Here is a 15,677-nt window from a genome sequence, read left to right on the forward strand (position 1 = left end):
AAAGGCACCGGGATCACAGCGGGGGGGGGGGGGGGGGGGGGGGGGCATAAAAGTGTCATCCATGGCCAGCACCAACAGGCAGAGGGAGGGAGAGAGTGAGAGAGAGAGAGAGAGAGCTTCAGGCATCAGCTCAGACACCACAGACACCTGGCTCTACTAAAGGAAACATCCTCACAAACCCCACACAGCTGAGGATGTAATAGAGCTCACAGCAAGGAAATTGACTGAAATAATTGGGGATATTTGGTAACCAAATTAGGTTGTTATTGCACTACAAAATTACCACAGTCTCTAACAATGTCACGGATACATGAGTCAGGTACCACCCTCAGTCCTGGAATTTGATGATTTAGCTGCTAAGATATCTCCGACTCCCTTGATATTTCTTTCAGCAACCTGGTTTCAGACGAGCAAATCAAACTCTCCCGTTTATGTTGACAGATTGCTGTTCTTCTTCATGCCGGACTGATCACCACTCGATTGGTACATTTGACAAACAATGGCTGCTATTGTTGTAGGTATGCACTTTGTCTTCTCCTGCCAATAACTGTGGTTTCGCTTTTTGTCACGTAACTGCTTTATCCGTAAATCTGTCAAGAACATTTCATTTAGGGAAGTAATTACATGCGCAAGTTAGTTAATAAATAAACTCAAATAATTTACGGGATACTTAAGTTTATATGATTAACTGGTTTTGGATGTGATCTCTCCACAGTGGGGAGGAAACCAAAGACTTATCGGTTTAATGCAACTTCAGTCTTATTAACATAACTTTGTCCATCTTTTTTCTTACATCAAAATAACATAGGTCCCGCAGGAGAAGAATTACAGCTCTCATATAATCCCTGGTTCTGGCAAACCAATAGTTAAAACAGATTATTTAAAACCCTTTATATGGAAGTGAGTCGTAATATGTGAAAACTGTGTGTGCAAAAATGTATGGTAGGTTGGTTTGTCAACTATGGTGGTTGTTAAATAGATAGTGTGTGCATCAATTTACTGTCTATATTCCCTCTTTCAGATATGAAAGATGTAACTCGCTTTACAATTCGGTTTAAATCTGGATTTATCAATAATTTTATATCAACAATGGATCAAAAGACTATGTGTAATGTGAAAAGGGGGTTTTGGTGTCTTGAACTGTTTTGATTCAAGGGTCCAAAACTGTTTGGTTGAGTCTCAACACTCTCATCAGCCTTGTTTTCAGAAAGCTCTGATGAATCAACTGTATTCCACCTGCTTAACACCAAACAGCAGACCAAGTTAGCACCTTGCTGGAGGACATAGGGGAGCATTTAGCTGCTAAAGAACCACACATTTCCCTCAGGAGCTGGCGACACCAAAAACAGAGCTAAAAGAGAGTGAATATTGGTCACCAGGACACATACAAGACTCCAAATAAATTATAATGACGTGTCTAAAGCTTGTCCAAATGTAGCCAAAAAATGTCTTAATGGAACTTTAAACCTGTGTTACCGCCTTGTGCGTTTACATGGTTGTATCTTCTTTTAAGCAATGTTGCCCAGTTCTTAGCTATTAAATGAGTGAATACAATCAATGTTATTAATAGCAACATAATTGATTGTGACACGTTGTAATGAACCTTAATCATCCTTTAAAACAACCAAAAAACTGCATCTGCTTTTGCAACTGAGAAGCGAAAAGAGAAAGAGCTTTTTTTCCCCCGGGTACATTGAGGAAACGTAATGAACCCTCTGTAGGATTTTCCACATGAGCTGTAACTTACAACATGTACAGCAGCCTCTACAAGATTAAGTGTGCAGGGTCACTGGAAAGTTTAGCTAATGTGCAGTTAGCACTAATTAGCCGCAGAGAGACTCACAATGCATCGGACTTAGCAGTGTCTTGTGACCCAAATCAGATAAATCAAACGTGACACTTTCATCATCATCCAGTTTTCCCATGAGCGCTGAGATACAGCCACATTCTGATGCGACACATCTGTGTCCTCAACGTCTCCCTCTTATGCTCTCCCTGTTTCTCGCTAAGGCGTTCTCCCAGTGTCCCTGACCCTAACAACCCAAATTCCTGCTTGATTAAGTTGGTTTTTAAAAGGAAGCCACAGAGAGAGAGAGAGAGCGGTTGGGTGAGCCTCACCTTAAATGGGAACACATTTTAGCCGCGTTAGAGCGATGATCATGAGGGTAGGATTTCACTTTCCGGTGTATGTGAGGACGGCATCACTTATAACAGGTCACAAAAGAGGACAGAGGGAAAGAATGGAGAGGGATGAAGAGGAGGAGATTGAACACAGACACATGCATGCACACACACACACACACACACACACACACACACACACACACACACACACACACACACACTATAAAAAGGAAAACTATCTGTTTCTATGTCATTCTCTTCTTGCCTATATTTTCTGTCAAACACACTTTGTAAAACTGATATTTCCACTACAAAGGAGCTTTGCACACGCAAACACACACCCCCCCCCCCCTTTCATACAAAACCACACATGCACACTCAGCCACTGAAACCCCCTATCCCACCATCCACCCACCCTCACGACCTTTCCTTGCTCCCATCTCGTGTTGTTATTTCTCCAAATTAAGTCCACACTGAGCCTGAGAGTAGCACTTGGAAAAGTGGCCATCTGTGACAAACACACACACACACACACACACACACACACACACACACACACACACACACACACACACACACACACACACACACAGACACACTGTTCATTATTAGTGTGTGTCTTGTGGGTGAACGACCAGTGCTCTCTCCAAAGTGTTTCCGTGTCGCCCGCTCGTGCCCCAGACAGACTGGGTTTAATGACCTGGCCTGATAGTTCAAAGCCGCCCTGAGCCGCTGTGATTAATGAATCTGACCTGCTAATTTCAGAAGAATACAGCTTATTGTATAAAAAAACGCTCTCACAGACACAAAGACTGCGCTGCTTGGCTTGTTAACATTCTTCTGGATTTTTGAGAGGAAAAAGTTGTTTTAAGCAGGGGCGATTTTGCGATAAGGACAGGAGTTTGGCTTTATGTTTCATCAGTGGTTTCAAAAGTATTACAGTAACTGCTGCTTTGTTCTAAATCATTTACGCCGTTTGAACTTGAAGAAGTCAAAGTGCTCAACAACAGTGAAACAATTCGAGATCAGAGACAGAGGTATTTCCCCAGCGTACTTACACCAGATTGTTCAGCAACCCCTTACAAAAAGCAAAAAGGACCCCAGAAAACACAAACAGCATGGGAAGCATTTGTCTGAAGGAATACATCTAACAAATTAGAAATTCCTTTTTGTCAGATCATGCCTCCTTCAATTTGCCCTGAAGGTATCACTGTGGTTGGCTGCGTACTCTAAGCACTTCCAGATTGAAGTTGCCCTGTGGCACTTCAGGTTGCATAATCAATCTCTCGCGCTGCACTCTCTCCATTAGCACGGGGGACAAAATAACTAGAGTAACGTTACACACCGAGGGGCTGGGACGCAGCTGAGGGGCACACACATCCATCTTTTAATGACAGATTTCCACCAATGTGAAGAGATCCTGTCCTACCTTAACAGTTGAATATTTCACTGCGTGGAAGAAGAATCTGTTGCTCGCAGGATTGAAGCCTGTCCCTGTGTGAAGCGTGTCCCTTTTATTTTGATGTTGTACCACTATGAACAACTTGTGCAATCCACCTTTTGCACTAAGGCCCCTTCCAACTTTTCTGTTTGTGTCAAGACTTTTGGAAGCCTCACAGCTTTTGTCCTTAAGGGTTTCTTGTGTTTACAGAACCATTCAAAGCTAGATTACTTACTATATTATAACAAACCTGTCGACAACTTTTTTTAAATGTGCAACATGTGCCTTTCTTAAAATTAAGAAATCAAGTATTATAGTGCACTTGGCTAAAGGATGAAATAATCCTGTTGGTTCTAAACATTGTTCTTCATAGTCTTTTGAATTAATTTGATAATATTTTGTTGGGCTCCAGAAAAAAATGTACTCTCTCTCAGGTGGATGTAGCTTTTTATGTGTTTTGTTTGTTAGGAGGCCGAAGAGAAAAAGATGCCACCTAGCTCTTCTAAAAAAATGCAGATTTTACTCCTTAATATTCCTTAAAGTCTTGAAGTGATGGAGAGAGCAGTGACAGATTCTGTCTGCTGCCACAGTGGCTCTAAATCTCTTCATGAGTATATGCTCCTACATTCAAATGATAATTGATGTGTTTTAACTGTCAATGTGTGAGTCGGTACTATAGCAAACACAGAACAGCACGAGAAGAACAAGAAAGAGTTAAGCCCGTAACAGCAACAAACGACACGCTAGCTCTCGTAAAGCCACATGCCAGTTAAAACAAACCAGACCACACATCAGGAGGAGGGAGGCTGCTGGTAACAAGACTGCGGCCGGGGCCCCGCTCTACCTGACCCTCGGTAGGGGCCGCTGACCCCCCTGACCTTTGACTGGAGGAAGTGAAAGCTGTGGCGGCGTGACGGGGGAGTGTGAGATGCCGGGAGCAGGCCTGAGAACAAACTGGGGCCACTTGAAACGACAAAGAGCAAAGAAAAACATAGGTTGTTTCGCTCCATGTTCTCGCACATTTTACAGACATTTAGTGGTGGGGCGCCTGCTGGGGATGTGTGACATGTCTCAGGTGATGCCAAAGCTCTCTCTCTCTCTCTCTCTCTCTCTCTCTCTCTCTTACACACACACACACACACACACACACACACACACACACACACACACACACAAGCACGCACACACACACACACACACACACACACACACACACACACACACGTCTCATCAAGTACAACAACTTTGAGATGTGAAGAAGACATGTGAAGATAAAATATCAACGCTATACAACATCAGAAGAAACCTGCCGTCCCTCTACTTGAGCCTGGTCTGTGTGCGTGAGTGACATTGTGTGCACAGGAGTGAGTGAGTGAGTCAGTGGGCCACTGACTCACAGAGCAAGAAAGTTCATCCACCGATGTGCGTGACACATCACATAGTTTATTTTACATCTGCGAGTGGACAAATCAGGACAAATTGCACCGCTTGATAACGGAAAGTCCCACAAACTGAAGCTGTGATCTGTGATGAAGGAAACAATCCAGAGTCTGTGAACACACGAGCGGAAGCCCCAAGTTCACAGAGCTGAAGCCATCTAAACAGTTTCATCTGAAACCGAGAAGAAATGGGCTTGACTTTTGGTATGTCAAAACACCTGAAGCTTAACAGACTTGATTTGCCCCTGATCCCATCAGAGGTACTTGAGAAGAGAAATTGATGCAGCCATGTGTGTGTGTGTGTTTGTGTGCCCAGCACTTTGATATTTAGATTTGCAGCCCACCATAGGAGAGGGGTCACATTGGAAGACTTCCTCACCGCCGCCATGGCTTTTTCCTCATTCAAAAGAAAACACACACACACACACAGATATATATTTCCCCATAATTCAGAGTCACCCTCGAGCACCTTGTAAAGACTTCAGGCCATAAATCATTAAAAACTTTGCTTGATAAACCACAGAGAACAAACACCTCCATCCTTATCCCAGACTGCATTTCACTAACACTCCTAATAAACACTAAATTAAGTTCAACAATGAAATCCAGGTCACAGTGACCCTGGGAGTCAGAAGAGTGTAAAACAGCTGACAGGTGCGTGCAGTAAGGGTTTGGAGCTCAGCAAAAAAAATAAAAAAGACACCGAGGTGAAAAGAAATCAGACATCAAACAGCCATGTCAATGTTGCCACAGCAAACAAGAAGACAAGAGGCCAGGTCTGCTTTCACAGCAGCATCATGCATACAGACATCCAGTGATATACCTCTAAATCACTATATGGCACTTGATCTTAAATCCCTGTGTAAAGAAGTTTAGGGAATCTGAATGGCGCCTTACCAGCCGCTGCCCTGAGCGCATTCTGCTCCAAGTGCGCACCGGAGAGGACCAGAGAGCCGCTTCTTCTCCGCCGGATGCTGCTCATGTTTTTGCCTATCCATACGATGCTGCCGGTGAGATGTGTCATGTTTCACACCTAACTCACTGTCACGGCTTGCAAGTAGTGTTCAGAGCAGGACGTCTCCACAGAGGCTGAAGCAAACACGAAGGATCCATCTAAAGCGGTTCTGTTCCAACGCGAGAGGCGCCTCCTCCTCGTTTTTTAACGCGGCCAATTCTTTTCCTCTGGCCGGGTCTCCTGTCACGGCTTTTCTTGCGCGGAGTCTCAGCACCCTGGACAAGAACAGAGAGGGTGGATAGTGAATACTGGCTGCTGCTGGTAACCCAAAGGCCTATCATCTAAAACAAAATATCTCTATTTTTACAAGTTTGATTTAAAGTTTGATAGAAATATTTCAGCTGGATGAGATTTTTTTTCTCTTTCACTTTTTCTCACACGTTTTAAACACAGTTCCCACATCAGGTGTTTAATCAAATCTGATTCCTGTATGGGAAATCCATTCTGGCTCATTTTCCTCATCCTGTCTTGTGTCCAGAGACATTTGTTTTCTACTCTACGGTTAGAATAAGCGAAGTTATGTCAAACGTGTTTTTAAGCTAAATTTGTCATTTCTGAAAGAATACGAGACTGAATGACTTGAGATGGACGTTTTGCAGACGGAAAGCTATCCAGGTCAGGGGGAAATAAACTTTACAACTGTCTGGTGCACGCGCGATAAAAGTCTATATAAAGACCTAATTAGGCAGAAGTTTGTTTGCGGTGACAGTACATAAACGAGAGACGAGGACAGTAAAACAATCAGAAGTGCAAGATCTTTGTCCTCAATTAGCTGCTCGTGCTGTCTCCCTGTTGACTCATGGCCAATCATCGTTTAATGAAATGAAGCGAGTTTTTCAGGCGTGACTCCCCTCTCCTTACCTCCGGCAACTTGTTCAGTCTTGCCTACAATAACAGCTAGTAAAGTCTAAATAACAATGCGGGACATTTCTCACAACGTGTTCTGCGTCTCATTACAGTGAAGTCGTGGTCGACGCAGGATCACAACGTCCCATCCAGGGACCCCTGCGCGGTCCCCTAATCTAGGACGAAATCACCTTGCTTTTCGTCTTCATTTACGTGTCAGCTGGTTTTAAACGGACTTGAATGTGAAGTTCAAACTGAAAAAGGCGCTGATTTGTCGGTCGAAATATCTTTTCATACATAAAATAGTCCATGCGTCGCACCTTTACGCAGCTACAGTCCACGTCTCCAAGCAAGTGCTTCTCTTTTCTTAAAACAAGAAAAGAAAAATGGAAACCCTCTTACTTTGGACTCAGGTATCCAGTGATCAGAGAAAGAGTGTCGCTCCGGTGTCTTCTCAGGAGTCTAACTACACAGCTGCGAAACAATGTCTACAATGGCTCGCAGGACTGGAGGCTATGCGTAAAAACAGCGCGCCGCTCCGCCTGTCAGAGACTGTGTGAAACCGGAGCGCGGTGGCCGCGGTACAAAGTGCTGTGATTTTTCTTCCCCATACACATAGCTCAGATATCTTTTTGTTCCTGCGCTGAGAGGAGGGAGGGCGCGAGGGAGGGAGCGAGGGAGGGGAGTGATTGTCACATACTTAGGACGGTCCTGGAGCGTTTTTGGAGTGTTCCGCTGGAAGAATCTGCCGCCAGTGACAGCTGTCCCTCAATGTTTACACTCCCAGACTCATAAATGTCGAGTGCTTCTCTAATATTCCACTTGTAGGCAACATACACAGACACACAGTGCAAGCTGGATAAAAACATACAGTCAAAACCGAAATTATTCATACCCCTGGCACATTTTGACTTAAAGTTACTTTTATGAAACCAGCAAGCTTTTTCTTGATGGAAATGACACAGGCTTCTCCCAAAAGATAATAAGACGACGTACAAAAGGCATCATTGTGGAAAAAAATATTTTTCATCAAAAATGGTGAAGAAATGGTTAGCAGACAAACACATTAACGTTTTACAGTGGCCAAGCCAGTGTCCTGACTTGAATCCAATTGAGAATCTGTGGAGGGAGCTAAAGATCAGGGTGATGGCAAGAAGACCCTCCAACCTGAAAGAGTTGGAGCTCATTGCCAAAGATGAATGGGCAAAATTACCAGTGGAGAGATGCAACAAGCTGGCCAGCAATTATAGGAAGCGTTTGATTGCTGTAATTGCCAATAAAGGCTTTCCTATTGACTATTGAGAAGGGTATGAATAATTTTGGACATGCCAATTTTTGTTCAAATGTTAATAAAGTCAAAATTTGTAAAAGGCAAGCCCCAACCTCAGTGATTTTTACCAGCATCCAATAAGGAAGTGACCACAACTGTAGTAACCAGGAAGTGCCACTGGGGGCTGGGAGCAGAAGACAGCCATCTCTCATTGACTCCAATGTTAAACATGCCGTTTTCACAGCATTATTAAACCTATTTACAGCCTGGGCCACGAAACCATTTTAGTCTGTATGTTTAGGTCATATCTCCATGACAACACTGAGGGCGAGGGGGATGAATTTTTTTGGCCCACGCTAGTTTTTATTCTTTTGGAGGTTAAAATGTATTGGTGCGATCTCTTGAGTGACAGCTCTCCGCCCGTTGTCCCTCACTTTGCCTCGGAGGTATACGTCAGCTATCTCCCTCCCCCTCACAAAATGGCGATGCGCACAAACCAGGATTATTGGATGCCGTGTGAATAACTGAGGTCAGTTAGTTAGTTAGTTAATTCTTTATTGTCCACGGTGTGGAGATTTGTCTTTGGTCTCATATAAAAAACAACAAGCAGGACAACACAACAACAACAACAACAACAACAAAAGCAACAACAACAATATTTACACAGACATCTTCAGGGCAAGAAGCAGGGCAGCAGTGGCAGTATACACATCAGCGGGACATGGTGTTCAGTACCCCAATCGCTTTAGGAGTGAAGGAATTTTTAAAAATGTTACGATTTGCCCTTGGCACTCTGTAACGTCTACCCGAGGGAAGAAGTTCAAACTCCCTATGGAGTGGATGGGACGGATCGTTTGCTATTTTAACAGCTTTTTTCCTCAGCACTTCCTCGTACATACAACTTAATTGTTTCTGTTTTGTCCCTATGATTTTTGAGGCAAGGTTTATTATTCTCTGTAGCTTGCTTCTTCCTTTTACGTTTAGGTTACCATACCACATTGCCATATTAAAAGTTAAAATGCCCTCAATAAGGTTCTTATAAACTGTTTCCATAATGTGCTTGCTCACTCTGAATGAGTTGAGTTTGCGCAGTAGATGGAGACGTTGGTTACAGGTTTTAAAAATATAGTCTTGTTTTCACTAAAATTTAGATTGCAATCAATAAATGTACCTAAATATTTGAAACTGTCTACTACCTCTACAACTTGTCCCCTAATTGTAAGGGGCTGCACATGGTCCTTTTCATGAAAAACAAGTTCCTGTGTTTTTGTGACATTCATCTCTAAGGATCAGCCCGGATGCTACATCCATATTATTTACTATCTATGGTAAAAGGTCCCCCTCCCATCCCTCCTACATGGGAATAAGACACCCAAACTGAAAGAGACACAGAATGACTACAAGAGATGCAGCCGTGTCTTTTGTACTCACTTTATGCCACTTTGGAGTTGTCTTTAGTTTCTACCAAGCCCCAACCTCAGCGATTTTTACCAGCATCCAATAAGGAAGTGACCACAACTGTAGTAACCCGGAAGTGCCACTGGGGGCTGGATGCAGAAGACAGCCATTTCTCATTGACTCCAATGTTAAACATGCCGTTTTCACAGCATTATTAAACCTATTTCAGGCCTGGATTAAAAAAACATTCTAGTCTGTATGTTTAGGTCATATCTCCATGACAACACTGAGGGGGGTGAATTTTTTTGGACCACGCTAGTTTTTATTCTTTTGGAAGTTAAAATGTATTGGCGCGATCTCAAGAGTGACAGCTCTCCGCCCGTTGTCCCTCACTTTGCCTCGGAGGTATACGTCAGCTATCTCCCTCCCCCCGACGTGAGGCGGAGTAAAAATCTCACAAAATGGCGACGCGCACAAACCAGGATTATTGGATGCCGTGTGAATAACTGAGGTCAGCCCGGATGCTACATCCATATTATTTACTATCTATGGTTTCTACACACACAGCTGTACGGCTATACTTGTTAGGACATTCATTGACATAATCCATCCCATATAGGACTTAGCCCCTTACCCTAAAACATATGTCTTAACCCTCAAACAGCTATTTAAAGGCTTGTCCCAAGGTGAGAACCGGCCAAAATGTCCTAACTCCTAAGGTCTAAAGCTCAAATTGGTTTCTCACAAAAAATATTGTAAAAGTACACAAAAACACATGCGCGCGCGCACGCGCACACACACACACACACACACACAAAGTCACTCATGTGTACCGCCCTGCTTTATATGTTTGCCCAGTCTGTCCTGCCCTGGCCTCTTTACCAGTCTACGTCACCTGTTGTCAAGTTTGAAGGATGGGCAGAGTGAATACTGTACAAAGTAAAGGAGCTGGGATTCCTCTGACAATGCACAGACACACCATGCACTTTCCACACACACACACACACACACACACACACACACACACACACACACACACACACACACACACACACACACACACACACACACACACACACACACACACACACACACACACACACACACACACACACACACACACATACACACGCCCGCCCGCCCCAACCCCACTCCACCTACCCCCCTCCAGCTCCAGGAGAGGCACTCCCTGCAGGGCAAACACTGAGGCCCGCCAAACACAAAGGCTGGGTAAACAGCTCCTTAACTTTCCTCTCCGGGCCCACTCTCCGCACAGAGGCACAGACAAATGTAGGGTGGATCCCTGGTCTCTGCCACGGTGCTATTAATAGTAGCGACCAACAAGGCAACAATGCACACAGCTGAGGTGCATGACATGCAGGAATGTACAATCAGATAAAAGGGATGAGCTCAATAACTACATGAAGGAAGAAGAAAGACCTGCTAGGGACATACTGTATACATAGTATAAGTGACACACTGAGATGCAAGATGCGTGATAAGATAGCAAAGTGGATCATTGATAGAACTGTCTTCCCTGATATTATCCCAAACGAGCCAACTTTACTACTTAAACACACCCAGCCACACACAACTGAGTTAGCCGCAGAACAATACCAACCCTCCTCTTAAAAAGATGAGATAAAAACCGCAGGAGGAAAAAATGTCCCCCCATTAAAAAGAACCACTGTGTAAAGAACGTCTAGGTCAGCAGTCAGAGGGCACCTCGCTGCAGCTAGGGCCACACATATATGAAGTGTGTGTCTACATCATCCATCACTCTGAGCAATGGCGATGAACTTGTTTGGTGTTATGAGAGGGATTTGCAGCATGACACTGTTTGTACACCCACAGTTAAACCCCATGCCAGCACAACTCACGCACACACACACACACGCAAGCACACACACACACACACACACACACACACACACACACACACACACACACACACACACACACACACACACACACACACACACACACACACACACACACACACACACACACACACACACACACACACACACACACACACACACACACACACACACACACACACACACACACACACACACACACACACACACGGGGGGGGGGTTCCTTGAGAGTAAGGTATATCGTATTTCATCTTGAAAACCTACATGTCAAAAGGTCAACGTTCTATCGTTATGTTTTGCTTTTAGCTAAATTGACTTCTCAGCAATGCCAGGACCTGTACATAAATCAAGGTGCCAGAAACAAAAGGAGAGAAATAGGAAGGAACTGGCAACGGCTTTGGTACCCAATAACAATGTTTGTACATTTTGTTTTGGAAACACAAAGCTACCAGCAGCCAGGCTGAGCAGAGGGAGAGGTGAACGATAGCGGAGCCTCTGCTAATGTTGCGATAGAAATGTGCTGTCGCAGAGTGGCAGCTTATGTTTGGATCAGGAAACTTCCACAGAGAAATAAGTGGGATTCAAAGGTTGCTGACGCACAACATATAGCCCAAGCAATGGGAATCCAACCTGAGTTCACCCATAGCAGGCAGAGGAAGCACCAGCACACTGAAACAAGTGATGTTTAAGAGGGCATTCACACTCATTGATACAAGTAAAGCATGAGTTAAGTGGGCCCATTGACTGGACCTTGTAAGGGTCCAGTGAGCCGTTTGTCTGGGTGGGCCCAGCACACACGCACACACGCGCACGCGCACGCGCAGACACACACACACACACACACACACACACACACACACACACACACACACACACACACACACACACACACACACACACACACACACACACACACACACACACACACACACACACACACACACACACACACACACACACACACACACACACAGGCCAGCTGCATGAAAATAATGGCCGTTGCGGAATTTTCATTTCCTTGTAAGAATATAAACATGTATTTTTAAGAGAACCGTTTTTAATGAGAAGAAAGTGCTGGTGCTCTTTGGGATGTGCACAGCTGTTTCCATGGACACAGGGTGCTGGTTTGGGCCTTTGGAGCAGCTGAGTCCAACCAAGTTTAGGACCCGATGGTGGAGAGGTTGAGTGGTTTGGATTTTGGGAGAAAGAGAAGGGAGTGACTTTTTTCAGATGTTAAGGACAGTTAAAGGGCATTTGAAATGTCCTCCATTATTTCTGTGGTTTCACCTGGTCAGATCGCTGCCCCCGCCGCTTGTCCTTTCTCTCCATCTCTTCGCTGCTCTCTCCATGCAATGTAGCTTTCCTTTTTTGGCCCTGTTCCAGCTTTCAAAGTTTGTTTTTACTTTTCAAGTGGGAACTCCCCTCATCCAGCGCACAGGCCAAGTCTGTGAGACAAAGTCAAACTGTAGCTGGAAGAGCATACCAGTGTAGGTCTACTTCATGACTTGTTTCCACATTAGCATGAACAGGGGAATACAGCGTGGCTAAATCTGCAGTCATTTACATGTCATCAGAGCACGTCAAAGCTGCATTCCTGCAGGCATCCAAATGAGTTTTTATCACTTTTCGTATGAACAAATCATAAAGAAAGCGTCAGCGTGTGTGGCTCGATTAGAAGCGTCATTATGTGGATGGATAGAGCAGGGTGTGCAGAGAACACAACACAGGAGCTACAACAATGTGCAGTGGTGAACCTTCAGTATGTCACTCTGGCTTCATACAGTCTTATCTCAAGGAAGTGCAATTGGAATGATAAGTTGAACAATCAAAAAGGAATTATGGACAATTATAACCCATTCATCATTGAAGTCATGTATTAAGCAAGTGTTTCTGTAAGGCCGTCCTGAGGCACAGTGGTGCTTCGACCTAAAGGTCAATTATTTAAGTACATTAGATTCAAAAAAGCCAAACTACAAAGTGCTACATATACTGTAAGTGCAACATGTAAGTGCAATTTATTTCTCCTTTTATTTAAACCATCATCATCATCATCATCTTCTTAGCCAAGGTGCATTTGGAAGAGATGTGTTTTTTTAGCCTGAGGTGGAAAGATGTGGACTTTATGTCGTTTAGTAATTTAGTCATAAACCACAGTACAAATGACTATTTTGGCCTGATGGTACACTACATAGTGAAGGCATCACCAACTTATTACAATAAATCTGGATGGGAACATGAATGTATGAATTTTAATTGAATGACAATGCATCTGTGTCGAGGGCAATAGAGAGAGAATTGACGGGAGGACCTACAACGCCACCTGGGGAATGACACCCCAGGAAAAACAGTTACATGTGGGATGTTGCTTTTCTGTTTGAATATGATTAACAGTGCTGATACGGCAAACAGATTTGTTACTGACGGACAAAGAAGGGAATAGGCGATCACATTCTCCCCATATTGCCCTGACCACATTCTGTCGTGTGCTATAGGGGTGCTACCACTCACCTTATGTGCCTCAACATCCAAGAGTTGTCCAGACATTTCACTACTGAAAATGAAACTGCAAGAATTATCATCATGGCGGTGCTAGAGGAACAGATGTCAGGGGATCACAAACGTCATCAAGATTCATCATCTGAGGACAATTAATGTCTGTTATATGTCACAGCAATCCAACCATAACCCTAACCGTTACTATTTCCTGACATTGTTCAACTTTAACAAATGATTGCTAGACTTCAATACGATAAAAACTAACGGATTAACTTTCTACTATTCAATAGTGGTGGGCATCAACATTCATTGTTAGCTGGCATTACCATTAATGTATTTTCTGGCTTCTATAAACAAGATTTTGCAAGATGCACCATGCCAAAGTTGTTTATAACTGTATTTCTCATCTACTTCACCTTAGAGGCCACATTTCTGCCTATGTAGTAAAGTGTTACTTATGTTTTGACTTGGTCCTCGCCTCTGGGCACTTGTTTGTGTGTTGTTTCCATCCCAGCAGGCCCGACAAACAAATAAGGGGGTCCTGCCATCTTGGAATAGCTGTATTACTTTTGATATGATTTGTGTTATTGTGAAACCATTGTCATTGATATTCACTACCAAGTGGCCATCGGATACCACAACTATAGAGGCTGACAGGGACCAGAGGGAGCACTCTTTTAGTCATACAGGTACCTGACAGCCCTGTAGGTGTGTTACAGATAGACACAAAGGTAAAGTGACAGAATGTGGGCCATGCTTACATATACCAAGAGGGGAATGTTGTTTTCCCACATCAGCTGACCTGACATTAAGTAAACAGAGGAGAGAAAAAAATATGGGTGTCTGAAAGGGTGTTTTCTCTTTCCCCATTCCAACTCTTTTTTTACGAGGAGTTTCAGTTTCAGGCCCGGGGGTCGTGGCCCCTCCGTTCCAGTCCTTGTGAGGGGAGGTGGGGCGGAGAATCTGTCTCTGAGAATAAAAGGCCCGTCGGCTGAAGAGGTGCAGGCGTCCTCACAGCCCTGTCTGCCGGACCAACCGCCTCCAGCCGGCCGCACAGCCAGGTGCCTCAGGGACATTCCAGGTGGCAAATATCCTCCAGCTTCTGCTGCAGTGGAGGGAGCATTCGATCCCACCCTGCATGTGGATGTCAGCAAACACTGTCCACACACAAAATAGTAATTCATTTTTAGGCACTAATTTAGCTACCTATCCATTTTATTTTTTATGCAGTTTAATTATATTTTTAAATTATTTTTCCTTTGTAATAGTCATTCTGCTTGCTGCCATCTATCTTTTGTTTTAATGGCTATTTGTTTCCCAGTGACCTGGGTTGGGGTGGACGGAGGGAAACAGGGTGGGAGGTATAGGGGCAGTACAGGCTCTGTTCTATTTTTGTCTTTATTTATGCTCTTTGTACTTGCAATAAAACATATTGCATGAAAAACAAATATATATATATTTGGATGAACATAATTCAATCCAAACAAATTTAGTTGAGTCAACCTTTATAATGTTGTGTGAACATAATGTCAATATTTGCATTTAACTTATTTGCATCTTGTAGCCAGAGCAGGCTGGTTTTTGAGGGGACCGGTGATGCGTGACTTGTGGGGGCCAAAAAGTCTTCTGGCACCCCATTAACAGCAGGATGGGACGGTCCAGCGGCGCTTGCTTTAAGGGCCCACAGAGTCTCGTCCTCTTTCACCTCACACCGATACAGACTTTAACAGCAGCCACAGCTGGACGGAACTGCGTGCGGCCACTCTCA

At 44.0% G+C, this 15,677-nt stretch overlaps 1 protein-coding gene across 1 annotated transcript in view; it reads right to left on the reverse strand.

Moving 5' to 3' along the window:
- artnb (artemin b) overlaps positions 1-6,028 on the reverse strand; it is a gene marked incomplete at both ends in the record, with an annotated part of 24,342 nt that extends 18,314 nt beyond the window's left edge. The window contains 2 exons of the mRNA XM_080034050.1: positions 4,346-4,528; positions 5,902-6,028. Coding sequence (XP_079890176.1) covers positions 4,346-4,528; positions 5,902-6,028 — 310 coding nt within the window. The remainder of the gene's footprint in view (positions 1-4,345; positions 4,529-5,901) is intronic.
- Positions 6,029-15,677: the final 9,649 nt, after the last annotated feature.

The sequence above is a fragment of the Ammodytes marinus genome, assembly GCF_949987685.1.
Source record: "Ammodytes marinus genome assembly, chromosome: 9".
NCBI lineage: Eukaryota > Metazoa > Chordata > Actinopteri > Uranoscopiformes > Ammodytidae > Ammodytes > Ammodytes marinus.